The sequence below is a fragment of the Erpetoichthys calabaricus genome, chromosome 5 (genome assembly GCF_900747795.2).
Source record: "Erpetoichthys calabaricus chromosome 5, fErpCal1.3, whole genome shotgun sequence".
In the NCBI taxonomy this organism is placed as follows: Eukaryota; Metazoa; Chordata; class Cladistia; order Polypteriformes; family Polypteridae; genus Erpetoichthys; species Erpetoichthys calabaricus.
The window spans coordinates 242,295,847-242,309,939 of NC_041398.2; the positions used below are offsets into that span (position 1 = coordinate 242,295,847).

The window sequence follows — 14,093 nt, forward strand, 5'->3', positions numbered from 1 at the left end:
TTTGTTTTCTGTTTAACAATATTTTCATCTTGATTTTCATTCAGTTTTTTGCCGGGTGTTCTAATTGTTTAATTAATTCATTATTTTCTAATTAGTGGGTCTAACGCTGAAGTAGTTGCAGCCTTTCGTGATTCAGTTCTCTTTGCCTGGCTGTCTACTCTGCTGGTTGTCATTATTAAGATACAATGAAGGGAGCAAACTGCACAGAGAAAGGGCAAAATAGAATGAAATCAACTAAAGGTTGTTAAGCATTTAAATCTATAACAAAAGCAGAAATATCCCTAAATGTCTTATAAATGTAAAACATGCTGGGGTGCTTTCTTAATGTAGAATAAGAGGAGAAAAAAAAATACCAGCTAATTAATTGAGATCCGTGTTATCAGGTGTTGTCACTGATTATGAATCTGGTTGAAACAAAAACCTGAAACCACAGTGGGCCCCCAGGACTGATGTTGAGAACCCCTGGAGAGGCTGTTAGATTAGCAAAAGGAGGCTCAACTAAGTATTGATGTCATATCTCTGTTGGGGTGCCCACATTTATGCACCTGTCTAATTTGGTTATGATGCATATTGCATATTTTCTGTTAATCCAATAATCTTAATGTCACTGCTGAAATACGACTGTGTCCATAAGGCATGTCAGATATTAAAAGGAAGTTGATACTTTGAAAGCTCAGCCAATGAGAAACAAAAATCCAAAGAATTAAGAGGGATTCCCAAACTTTTTCATATGACTGTATAGTGCCTTCCTGCGATTGTGACTGCTCTTTATATTGTTTAGCCAATCAGAAGTTTACTTTCTGTTTAGTTATCCTCCCTTTTAGTCTTTTTGGGAGGTAAGGGTCTTTAGTCATAACATTTGTTCAGTAAACTTCTGTTAAAATTCAATTTTACCTTCATCTGTCTGTTTAAAATTGACTCTACTATTTATCTATCTGCAAAAGACGGGGGTTTATGACCATCCTTCCCCTTGTGGGGTTTTTGCTAACTGAGCAGTGTACTGTTTGTCATCAGAAAGAAACAATTTACCATTTTTTCCTGTATTGTACCAGGTTAACAGCACTGCTTAATTTTCTTGTTTTATTTTTTAAAAAGGTAGTAATTACGTTCAGTGGGCTTATTTTTGGAATTTGTCTCCTGGAAAAATAAAAAGTAGTGCTTACTTGGTGACTTTATGTTGGGTCAAGTGAAGATAGCAATTTTAAAAGCAAAAAGAAATATGGATCAAAATGCACTATCACATTCATAGCAGATTGAAGCTTGAATTTGCATATTATAAACTAATTAATCAATTAGAAATATTCTGGAAGATAGTGACTAGAAAAGCATGGAAATTGTAAATGTTTCCTTTATGTTAAGGACTTGTGTCTGTTATATTGTATTAGAATTGTAAATAATGGTCTATGGGCGGCATGGTGACGCAGTGGGTAGCGCTGCTGCCTCGCAGTTAGGAGACCTGTGGGTTGCTTCCCGGGTCCTCGCAAACTCCACGCAGGATGTTCTCCCCGTATCTGGGTGAGTTTCCTCCACCAGGCCAAAGGCATGCAGGTTAGGTGCATTGGTGATCCTAAATTGTCCCTGTTGTGTGGGTGTGTGCCCTGCGGTGGGCTGGCGCCCTGCCCGGGGTTTGTTTCCTGCCTTGCGCCCTGTGTTGGCTGGGATTGGCTCCAGCAGACCCCCGTGAGCCTGTAGTTAGGATATAGTGGGTTGGATAATGGATGGATAATGGTCTATTTAAAAAAAATCTATTATATAGTGCCTTCTATCTATCTATATATCGTATAATTATGATATAGTGCCTTTCATATCTATCGTATAATGTATTAGATAGATATGAAAGTCACTATATAATACATTATACGATTGATATGAAAGGCACTATCTAATACCTTATACGATAGATAGATATGAAAGGCACTATATATCGTATAATGTATTAAATAGTGCCTTTCATATCTATCATATAATACATTATACGATAGATATGAAAGGCACTATTTAATACATTATACGATATATAGTGACTTTCATATCTATATATCGTATAATGTATTAAATAGTGACTTACATTATACGATAGATAAATATGAAAGTCACTATATAATTCATATCTATCTATCATATAATGTATTATATAGTGCCTTTCATATCTATATATCGTATAATGTATTATATCGCGCCTTTCATATCTATGTGTCTGTCTGTCTGTCACTGGAATGGCGCTCTATTTATCAAGTTTGTTGTTTTTCTACCTTAGCCCCTCATTATGTAAAGACTTGTAGGACAATTTAAGGACTTCTGACTGAATGCTCTTCCTGAAATAGGCACATAGAACTTTATTTGTCCTTGGTGGAAAATTTGTCTTTTTACGAAGTCTCTTTAAATCAATACATCCATAAATAGATAGATAAGTAAGTAAATCAATGAACACTCATACACACACACATGCACCCTGCGGCGGAGTTACCTCTCGGTTGTCTCCCCAGTATGTGCTCTATTGAGTTTACTTGTTTGTGTGACGCCGTAGTAAAGAACGTGTACCTTCGCTTCGACGACCCTGACAGGTGGTAGATGCTCTGAGATCACGAGGTCAGAAGTTCTCGGCTGACTCATCGTGTGATTGGCAGTGAGTCACTCTACATGCCCGAGCTCACGCTGCCTGCACACAAAAGTCAGTGTTGGTGCCACTCCTTGCCTGCGCTCTGCTGTGCCTGAGAAGAGTTTTTATCGTGAGGTTTTTGGAGGTTCAGTGGGGTCACGCCGCTCACGTGTGCAATTCTGTCCTGCATGTGCTAATCAGCATGCGACGCGTCACTACTCTGTGGCACCGTGATTAGTGAGTAGAACTGTCTAACCTGCAGACTTCTGTCTTTCTGTTTGAAAAGGTTTGTCTTTGTTTGTTATCTGAAGTAAATGCCTTTCCACAGAGTTCGAGGTGTTCATTACTTTGATGTGTTGAAAGAAACGAGGCACTAAACACAACTTCATTCCTAACCACATGCCAGTGTTCATTGAGGCGTGAGACCCCAGAGTGGCTTACACGGGTGTGCTGGGAGTGTGTGTGACGGGGCCCTGTGATGGACCAGGGTCCTTCTGCCCGATGCTTCTGGGAATGGCCACCTGATTACGTAGTTTGCTGTATTGTTGTAGAAGTTCACCTGTTTTATTATTTTGGTTTATTTATGGGGGGGGGGGAATAAAAATTCAGCAGGGGATCAAATAATTAAGTTTGCTCACTTATACAGAAATGAGCCGTCTCTAATTTGTATGGTAGTTTCATTTTAATGGCGGGAGACAGAATATCAACCGAAAAATCCAGAATTACATAAAAGTTCTCAATTGATTTGCATGTCATTGAGGGAGATAAGGATTTGATCCCCTACAACCTAGAGATTACAATCAATTAATCAATCAATCAATTCCGGATGCTCCTGATCTCAACTCGTGATGTGTATAAAGCGCTCCTGTACACAGAAGCTTGGTAACTCAAAGCTTCCTCAGATTTTCTGTAGGATTGAGGTCTGGAGACTCACTAGAAGGCCACTCCATGACTTTAATGTGCTTCTTCTTTAGCCACCCCTTTGTTGCCTTGCCGATCTGTTTTGGGGTCATTGTCATACTGGAAGATCCATCCACGACCCATCTTCATTGTTCTGGCTGAAGGAAGGAGGTTCTCATCTTAAGATTTTACCTTACATGGCCGCCGTCCATTGGCCCTTCAATGAGGTGAAGTCGCCCTCTACCCTTAGCAGAAAAACAGCCCCAAAGTGTAATGTGCCCACCTCCATGCTTGACTGTGGTGTCATACTCAGCATTTCTCTTTCTCCTAACACGGCGGGTCGAGTTGACACCAAAGAGCTCATAATTTTGGTTTCATTTGACCACAGCACTTTTCCCCCAAGCCTTCTGTGAATCGTTTAGATGTTCACCAATAAACTTGAGACGGGCTTGTACAGCACACGTGCCTAATTGAGCAGGGGGGTGAGCGCTGCATGATTTCAATCCATTATGGTGTAGTTTGGTGTTCTTGGTGACTGTGGTGGTCCCAACCGCCTTCAGGTCATTAACAAGCTCCTGCCGTGTAGTTCTGGGCTGATCCCTCACCTTTCTCTTCTCATGATCATCCCCACCCCATGAGGCATGGAGCTCCAGACCGAAGTCAATTGATGGTCATCCCATTTCCGAATAATCACACCAACAGTTGTCACCTTCTCACCAAGCTTCTTACTGGTGGTCTTGTAGCCCATTCCAGCCTTGTGCAAGTCTCGTCCCTGATGTCCTTTGACAGCTCATGGTGGTGGAGAGGCTGGAATGGAAGAAACTGATTCTGTAGACTGGTGGGCTTCATACACATCACAAATTGAGGTCAGCAGTACTGTATATACTCGTGGGTCTCAACCTGAAAAATCAATCATAAAATCAGATCCAACTTGTATGCCCGTTCAAAAATGCGACCCTTATATTTGTTTTAGCATCTTCTTGTCTCCTCCAATCTCACACCAGTTCCTCAGACACATCGAATTTTGTTGCAGCAGCAGCGCAGTTACAGATTTCTTTCACCACTTTAGCGACTTTTCATTTCAAACCAGTTCATATTTTCTTCTGATTGAACGCTCCATCGTAGATAAGGGATACTCTTACGATAAAGGTGTATGAGAGTGTGAGATACGAAAACACAAATCAGTGCAAACGTCGCTTCGGAAAAGTGCGGGTATTACCGTGTGGTCACGTAGGCACAATACATAGAAATAAAGGCCGTGTGCTCCGTGGTGACTCTCAGGTGGGTGTTAGCATACAGTGCTTCCAGAAAGTATTCACAGCGCTTCATCACTTTTTCCACATTTTGTTATGTTACAGCCTTATTCCAAAATGGATTAAATTCATTTTTTTCCTCAGAATTCTACACACAACACCCCATAATGACAACATGAAAAAAGTTTACTTGAGATTTTTGCAAATTTTATTAAAAATAAAACAACTGAGAAATCCCATGTCCATAAGTATTCACAGCCTTTGCTCAATACTTTGTCGATGCCCCTTTGGCAGCAATTCCAGCCTCAAGTCTTTTTGAATATGATGCCACAAGCTTGGCACACCTATCCTTGGCCAGTTTGGCCCATTCCTCTTTGCAGCACCTCTCAAGCTCCATCAGGTTGGATGGGAAGCGTCGGTGCACAGCCATTTTAAGATCTCTCCAGAGATGTTCAATGGGATTCAAGTCTGGGCTCTGGCTGGGCCACTCAAGGACATTCACAGAGTTGTCCTGAAGCCACTCCTTTGATATCTTGGCTGTGTGCTTAGGGTCGTTGTCCTGCTGAAAGATGAACCGTCACCCCAGTCTGAGGTCAAGAGCGCTCTGGAGCAGGTTTTCATCCAGGATGTCTCTGTACATTGCTGCAGTCATCTTTCCCTTTATCTTGACTAGTCTCCCAGACCCTGCCGCTGAAAAACATCCCCCACAGCATGATGCTGCCACCACCATGCTTCACTGTAGGGATGGTATTGGCCTGGTGATGAGTGATGCCTGGTTTCCTCCAAACGTGACGCCTGGCATTCACACCAAAGAGTTCAATCTTTGTCTCATCAGACCAGAGAATTTTCTTTCTCATGGTCTGAGAGTCCTTCAGGTGCCTTTTGGCAAACTCCAGGCGGGCTGCCATGTGCCTTTTACTAAGGAGTGGCTTCCGTCTGGCCACTCTGCCATACAGGCCTGATTGGTGGATTGCTGCAGAGATGGTTGTCCTTCTGGAAGGTTCTCCTCTCTCCACAGAGGACCTCTGGAGCCCTGATAGAGTGACCATTGGGTTCTTGGTCACATCCCTGACTAAGGCCCTTCTCCCTCGATCGCTCAGTTTAGATGGCCGGCCAGCTCTAGGAAGAGTCCTGGTGGTTTAGAACTTCTTCCACTTACAGATAATGGAGGCCACTGTGCTCATTGGGACCTTCAAAGCAGCAGAAATTTTTCTGTAATCTTCCCCAGATTTGTGTCTCGAGACAATCCTGTCTCGGAGGTCTACAGACAATTCCTTTGACTTCATGCTTGGTTTGTGCTCTGACATGAACTGTCAACTGTGTGACCTTATATAGACAGGTGTGTGCCTTTCCAAATCATGTCCAGTCAACTGAATTTACCACAGGTGGACTCCAATGAAGCTGCAGAAACATCTCAAGGATGATCAGGGGAAACAGGATGCACCTGAGCTCAATTTTGAGCTTCACGGCAAAGGCTGTGAATACTTATGTACATGTGCTTTCTCAGTTGTTTTATTTTTAATAAATTTGGAAAAACCTCAAGTAAACTTTTTTCACATTGTCATTATGGGGTGTTGTGTGCAGAATTCTGAGGAAAAAAATGAATTTAATCCATTTTGGAATAAGGCTGTAACATAACAAAATGTGGAAAAAGTGATGCGTGGTCAATACTTTCCAGATGCACTGTATTGTAATCCATTGGACCAATAGCGGGAGTTTTCTGCATTCAACTTATATGACTGACATTATAAAATACCAGAAATTATACGGTAAAATCAAGTCCTGACGTTATCCGTGGGAGAACTTAAACGTGAGTATATACGGTAGCTGATTGATTGATTGTTTAATTGGTTGTGTGATTACAATCAACCAACCAGTCTGAGGGATCCAGAATTCTGTCTGTGTTGTAGGAGATCAAATCCTTCTTTCCCTCAATGACCCGCAAATCAATTTCTAACTTTGATGTAATGTATTTTTTCTGGTTGATATTCTGTCTCTCTCTCCATTAAAATTAAACTACCATAAAGATTACAGACGGTTCATTTAACTCGTAAGTGAACAAACTTACAAATTCAGCAGGGGATCAAATACTTATTCCCAACCCCCTACAGATGCAGCTAAAAAGTACAGTCCAGTGAAGAATTACAATTTTCTGTGAAACTCACCGGATTATTCAGAAAGTATCCAGACACATCATTAGAGACATTTTTCCATTTTTGCCCATCCATCTACACTCAATATCCCTTAATGACAACATGCTTTCAGAAAGATTTGCAAATCTCTCTATTATAATAAAAAAATCCTGGGACGAGACGAGACAAGACTTTTTTAGAGAGATACTTCAAGTCCTGCGAGACGAGACTTTGTTAAAAGAAATTTAACTGCACCCAGGGCTGGAAATAAAAGACAAAGAGTAGATGACAAAGTAGAACGTCATAAAGAATTCAATAACGTTGGTGCGATACACACGCAGAGCGGGTTAGAGATAATGGAAATACTGAAATTCGAAAGTCTCAAAAAACTGATAATAAAGATCGCATTAGCGCAAACACATGGAAATTATTACTCGGTGAAATAACGGAACAGTGAAAAGAGATTGAATATATTGTTCGGATTTAAAGTTTAAGTCGGAGACTTGTGGATCGTCTAATTCGTGTTGCCATCGAGGAAAAAAAAAATGTTTCTTCCCAATGAAGAGGCATATCCACGAGAATTAAAAGATTTGTTGTTTGGTGAAAGTGAAATCCACATACGTGAGCAGCAGGGACGTGAAGTGGCTGCTGTCTAGCGCTTGCCGGGGGGGGGGGGGGGGGTTGGTTGGCCCTGAATCAGCTGGGTCGTTCTTCTCTGGACCTTCTCTAGTGCTGTTATGTCTTTTTGGAGACCAAAACTGCCCACCGTACTCCAGATGAGGCCTCACCAGTGTGTTATAAAGCTTGAGCAGTCCTGTGACTTGTACTCCACACATCAAGGCGCTATATAACCTGACAGTCTGTTAGCCTTCTTAATGGCAGTCTGATAGTGACAGTTAATAGCGTCAAGTCCTCTGACTCCTAACTCCTTCTCATGAGGTGGACTTTCGATTTTCAGACCTCCCATTGTATATTCAAACCTGACATTTTTACTTCCAATTTGTATTACTTTTTATCTTTTGGTTAAACTGTAAAGGCTCAGCTCTTTTAATCTTTCCTTATAACTCATCCCCTGTAGCCCTGAATCAGCTGAGTTGTTCTTCTCTAGACCTTCTCTAATGCTGTTATGTCCGTTTTGTTGACTGGAGACCAAAACTGCACCCAGGACTCCAGATGAGGCCTCACCAGCGTGTTATAAAGCTTGAGCAGAACCTCCTGTGACTTGTACTCCACACATCAAGGCGCTATATAACCTGTTAGCCTTCTTAATGGTATCTGAACACTGCCTGGTAGTTGATAGTGTCAAGTCTACCATGACTCCTAACTCCTTCTCATAAAGTGGACTCTCGATTTTCAGACGTCCCATTGTGTATTCAAACCTCACATTTTTATTTCCTGTGTGTAATAATTTACATTTCCAGGCATTACAGTTTAAGCAGAACAAAATGTAAAGGCTCAGCTCTTTTAATCTTCCCTCATAACTCATCCCCTGTAGCCCTGAATCAGCAGAGTTGCTATTCGCTGGACTTTCTCTTGTGCTGCTATGTCCTTTTTGTATCCTGGTGACCAAAACTGCACACAGGACTCCAGATGAGGCCTCACCAGTGTGTTATAAAGCTCACCAGTCCTGTTTACTAAACTGTGAAAAAAGCATCAAGTTCATTTCTGAAGGTCCCTAAAGTCCTCCTGTCCACCCCACTACTTGGTCACTTACTCCACATGTCGGTGGTTCTCTGTGTGAAGAAAACCTTCTTAATGTTTGTGTGAAATTTTCACAGTTTCCAACTGTGCCTTGAACACTTCACTCAGGTCTCCTCTTAATCTTCTTTTTCTTAAACTGTAAAGGCTCAGCTCTTTTAATTTTTCCTCATAAGTCACCCCCTGTAGCCCTGAATCAGCCAAGTTGCTCTTCTCTGGACTTTCTCCAGCGCTGTTATGTGTTTTTGGAGATCAAAACTGCACACAGGACTCCAGATGAAGCCTCACCAGTGTGTTCTAAAGCTTGAGCAGAACCTCCTGTGACTTGTACTCCACACATCAAGGTGCTATATAACCCGACAGTCTGTTTGCTTTCTTAAAGGTAGTCTGATAGTGACAGTTGATAGTGTCAAGTCCTCTATGACTCCTAAATCCTTCTCATAAGGTGGCCTCTCGATTTTCAGACCTCTCATTGTGTATTCAAACCTCACATTTTTACTTCCTGTGTGTAATACTTTACACTTACTGACATTACATTTTCTTTTCCTTAAACTCTAAAGGCTCAGCTCTTTTAATTTTTCCTCATAACTCATCCCCTGTAGTCTCTCTGGACCTTCTCTAGTGCTGTTATGTCCTTATGGAGACCAAAACTGCACCCAGGACTCCAGATGAGGCCTCACCAGTGTGTTATAAAGCTTGAGCAGAACCTCCTGTGACTTGTCCTCAAACACATCAAGGCGCTATATATCCTGACATTCTGCTAGCCTTCACAATGACTACTGAGCAGGATAAGTCCATTGAAACCTCTGACAAAAAGATCTAAAAACACTGAAGCAGCAAACTTTGTGAAGACCAACACTTGGGTCATTCTCGACACTTTGGGCCTTCACAGTCCCAGACTTCACTTTTCAGACAGACAGGAGAGGAGAGGACCTCCCTGGTCTGTAGTTAGCCCCTTGAGATGCCGCCAGTGTGTGCAGTTCATTAGTCTGCTCAGTAAATGTTAAAAATCTGCCTGTGCTGGGTGAGGAGCACTACCGGACCCAACAATAAACTTCTAAAATGTCTACTTTTGTGTTTTCGTTCTCCAGGTGTATCAATGAGCAAACTATGGAGGCCGAAATGCGCCAAGGTTTCTGTGAAGACAGGGGTGAAGACAGAAACTGGAGCAAAGCACTCGACTCGCAGGAGTACCGTGCCTCACTGGATCGGGAGAAAGATGAGACCCTGAAGGAGATTCTGACCGCCGGCTGTGCCCCCCTTCCACCCAGTGACTTCAAGCAAGTTGAAAACCAGGGGCCGGTCTACCAGACTCGTTTCCTGACACCGGATGATGAACCGAGCGGTAAGATGGACGCCACCTCTAAGGAGCTGTCTACCGCCGTGGCCGAGTCTATGGACTTGTACATGAACTCGGCCAGAGACATTGACTATAGTTTTGCACAAGATACGGAAAAGACCCCCGAAGAACCACGTCTGAGGAGGGACTCTAATCTGGAGCCGTCATCGAGCCCGGCAGTGACCCCCGGAGGGTCTCAGCACGTCTCCGCTCTTTACTCCACACCTACCGTGCCTCCTAGTAGCTCCTTGGAGTGCCCCGTCGGCCACACGACAGACCCGGGTGGCACATCGGATTCCAGTCCAATGAGCACTTTTTCTGGTCCAGTTTTTACCAGCCAGTGCTCCGCCACCGGGCCCGTCAACCCAAACTTTGTGAATGTGAATCTCGGGAATGTTCATCGCCAGAACTCCTGCAGCCCAACGAGCGCCTGCAACACCGGCTCTCCCCTTTCTAGCCCACTTAGTGGCATGAGGTCGCCCATCTCCAGCCCCCAGAGTCTGTGCAGCACCTCTCCAGTCTCCGGACCGCTCAACCCCAGATCTTGTGTCTCCAGTCCCGGCAAGCACATTAACAATATGAGATCCTCCATGTCCAGCCCTTCTTCTTGCACTACAAACATTTCCGTCTCTAGCCCCCTGTATTTCGGCAGTGACTTTCCCATGTGCAGCCCCTCTCAAGGACAAGACGTGTTTCACAACGAGCTGGACGGCGCACGAGACAGGGAGCAGCAGGACTTAAAGGAGTTCAAGCTCCTGAAAATCGAGAAATCGGAGGGAGAACTGGAGACCTGCAGGATGGAGCAGATGTGCATGTTGAAGATGATCAAAAACGAACCCGCCACCAGCTTTGCCATCGTGGCACACGGAAACCCCAACAAGATGGACAGCCTCAGCGCCCTGTTTGCCGTCGACGTCAAATGCGAATCCAGCAACGAGTCGTCCTGTCAAAACTCGAGATACGACGAGCAGGAGCCTCCCAACCCCTTTCCCGTTTCCGAACCCACCTTCTTATCCTTGAGGGAAAGGGCGGACGAGTACAGCCTGTCCAAGATCTTGGGACCCCCGACGCCCAACGGTAGTTTTGAGGAGGACGCGTTTTCCGACAGCAGCCTGTCGAAAAGGATTAAGCAGGAAGTGGTCAACGACGCGTATTATGGGGACGGTCACGCCATACACGCCTCGGCGATAGTGGGCATTAATTCCAATGAACTTTCGTATTATTACCCGACGGGGATGCAGGAGGGTCTGCCTCTGTCGCTGCCCGATGTCTGCAATCCACCCAGCCACCTCTTGAATTTAATTTCTCCGGTCACCACGTTAATGGATTCTTGGAAATCCCGGGAATCTTTACTGGAAAGCTCGCATCTGTCACGGGGGGACATCTACTCTGCACAAAGATGCCTTCCGGAAAGCAGGTGAGTTGAACTTTCTCTCATTTATCGCCATTTGTGCCTGCAAACCGAGTTCAATATACGGCATCTTGCAAAAGTGTTCACCCCCACCTGTATATGGGACGGAATTCTTGACCTCTGGACTAGATTCACTATTCCATAATGTTATGTGCTCCAATTTTTTCCCAAATATTTCTCAATGAAGCATTTATGTGAAAATGGGCAGAACAGTGGCACAATGGTTACTTGTGATGCTTGGCGTGTGCCCTGATGCCAGTCTCTATGAGAGTTTCCATGTTGATTTACTGTACTTCCACATTCCAAAAGCAGTGAGCCATGTGGTGGATAGGCATCACCCATGGATGGTTCTTATCCTGAGGTAGTTGGTAACCTTGTGACTCTCAAGAGTTCAGAAATAAACAGTCATAAAGTGGGTGGCAAAATGGCATGGTGGCTAGCTGGTTCCTGGTCCAGTTACTCCCCACTGTAGAGTTGGTACATTCACCCTTTATTCTTGTAAGCTTTCTCCAATATCCCAAAGATATTAAGTTAACTGAAATGGTATGACTGAGTATGCCCAGTGAAGAACTGGCACCATGTCCACGGCTGGTTGCTGTTTTGGATCTGATAGCCTGTATCACCCTGTTGTGAAAAATAAAGGATATTACAGTATATGAGTTCTGATTGCCATAAGTGAAAGTGGGTGACATACTGGCATAGCAACTAGCCTGCAGATGTGTAGGCCATGGTCCTAGAGTTGGCACATTCACCCTTTGTTCATAGAAGTTTTCTCGAGTATTCCAAAGTATGTTGTTAGATTAACTGGTCAGGTATGAGTGAGAGTGCCCAGTGAAGGACTGGCACCATGTCCATGACTGGTTGCTGTTTTTGTTTCTGATAGCTCTGTGTCACCCTGTAATGAAAAAGGAGAGTTTATGAAAAAATAAAGGATATTACAGTATATGACTTCTGACTGGCATAAATGGCAGCGAATGACTGATTGGCATGGCGGTTAGCCTGCAGATGTATAGTCCAGTATTCCAAAAATAATTCATTAGGATAAGTGACCAGGTATGAATGAGAGTGCCCAGTGAAGGCCTGGCACACCATGTCCATGGGTGGTTGCTGTTTCTGATCTGATAGCCCTGTTTCAACCTGTAATGAAAAAAGTTGAGTTTATGAAAAATAAAGGGTGTTATATGAATTCTAATTGTCATAAATGAAAGCAAGTGACATACTGGCATGATGGCCAGCCAGCAGATGTATAGGCCGCGCTGTGAGTCCTGCCACTGTAGAGTTGGCACATTCACCCTTTTGTTCATATGAGTTTTCTCCAGTATTCCAAAGATAAGCAATTAGGTTAACTGATCAGGTATAAGTGAGAGTGCCCAGTGAAGGACTGGCACCATGTCCATGGCTGGATGCTATTTTTGTATCTGATATCCCTGTGTCACCCAGTAATGAAAAAGAAGAGTTTATGAAAAATAAAGGATATTACAGGATATGACTTCTGACTGCCATAAATGAAGGTGAGTGACCTATTGGCATGGTGGACATGGTCCTAGAGTTGGCACATTCACCCTTTGTTCATACGAGTTTTCTCCAGTATTCCAAAATTCATTAGGTTAACTGACCAAGTAAGAGTGAGTGTGCCCAGTGATGGACTGGCACCATGTCCACGGCTGGTTGCTGCTTTGGATCTGACAGCCAGTATCGCCCTATAATGAAAAAAGTAGAGTTTATGAAAAATAAAGGATGTTACAGTATATAAATTCTGATTGCTATAAATGAAAGCGGGTGACATACTAGCATGGCATGGTGACTAGCCTGCAGAAGTATAGGCCGTGTTTTGAGTCCTGCCACTGTAGAGTTGGCACATTCACCCTGTTTTCATGAGAGCTTTCTCCAGTTTCCCAAAGGTATGTTGTTAGATTAACTGACCAGGTATGAGTAAGAGCGCCCAGTGACGGACTGGCACCATGTCCATGGCTGGTGGCTATTTCTGATCTGATAGCCCTGTTTCAACCTGTAATGAAAAAAGTAGAGTTTATGAAAAATAACGGGTGTTATATGAATTCTGATTGGCGTAAATGCAAGCAAGTGACATACTGTCATGGCATAGTGACTAGCCTCCAAATGTATAGGCCACACTTCGAGTCCTGCCACTGTATAGTTGGCACATACATCTTTTGTTCATAGGAGTTTTCTCCAGTATTCCAAAGATAAGCAGTTAGGTTAACTGATCAGGTATAAGTGAGGGTGCCCACTTGCCTGGCACCATGTCCGTGGTTGGTTGCTATTTTTGTATCTGATAGCCCTGTGTCACCCAGTAATGAAAAAAGAGTTTATGAAAAATAAAGGATATTATACAGTAGTATATGACTTCTGACTGCCATAAATGAAGGCGAGTGATATACTGGCATGGCGGCTAGCCTGCAGATGTGTAGGCCATGGTCCTAGAGTTGGCACCTTCACCCTTTGTTCATACGAGTTTTCTCAAGTATTCCAAAGGTATGCTGTTAGATTAACTGGTCAGGTATGAGTGAGAGTGCCCAGTGAAAGACTGGCAGCATGGCTGGTTGCTGTTTCCGATCTGATAGCCCTGTTTCACCCTGTAATGAAAAATCCTGGATGCTAAATGAATTCTGAGTGACATACTGGCATGGCGGCTAGCCTGCAGATGTGTAGGCCATGGTCCTAGAGTTGGCACCTTCAAACTTTGTTCATAAGAGTTTTCTCCAGTATTCCAAAAATAATTCGTTAGGTTAACTGACCTGGT

The 14,093-nt window shown here is 43.5% G+C and overlaps 1 protein-coding gene across 6 annotated transcripts in view; it reads left to right on the top strand.

Annotated features, from left to right (window-relative positions):
* The window catches only part of nr3c2 (nuclear receptor subfamily 3, group C, member 2), a 281,622-nt gene that overhangs the window by 34,880 nt on the left and 232,649 nt on the right, over positions 1-14,093 (top strand). For all 6 annotated transcript variants that reach the window (XM_051928121.1, XM_051928120.1, XM_051928119.1 and 3 more), the window contains exon 2: positions 9,674-11,338. In XM_051928121.1, coding sequence (XP_051784081.1) covers positions 9,693-11,338 — 1,646 coding nt within the window. In that variant the 5' untranslated portion in view covers positions 9,674-9,692. The remainder of the gene's footprint in view (positions 1-9,673; positions 11,339-14,093) is intronic.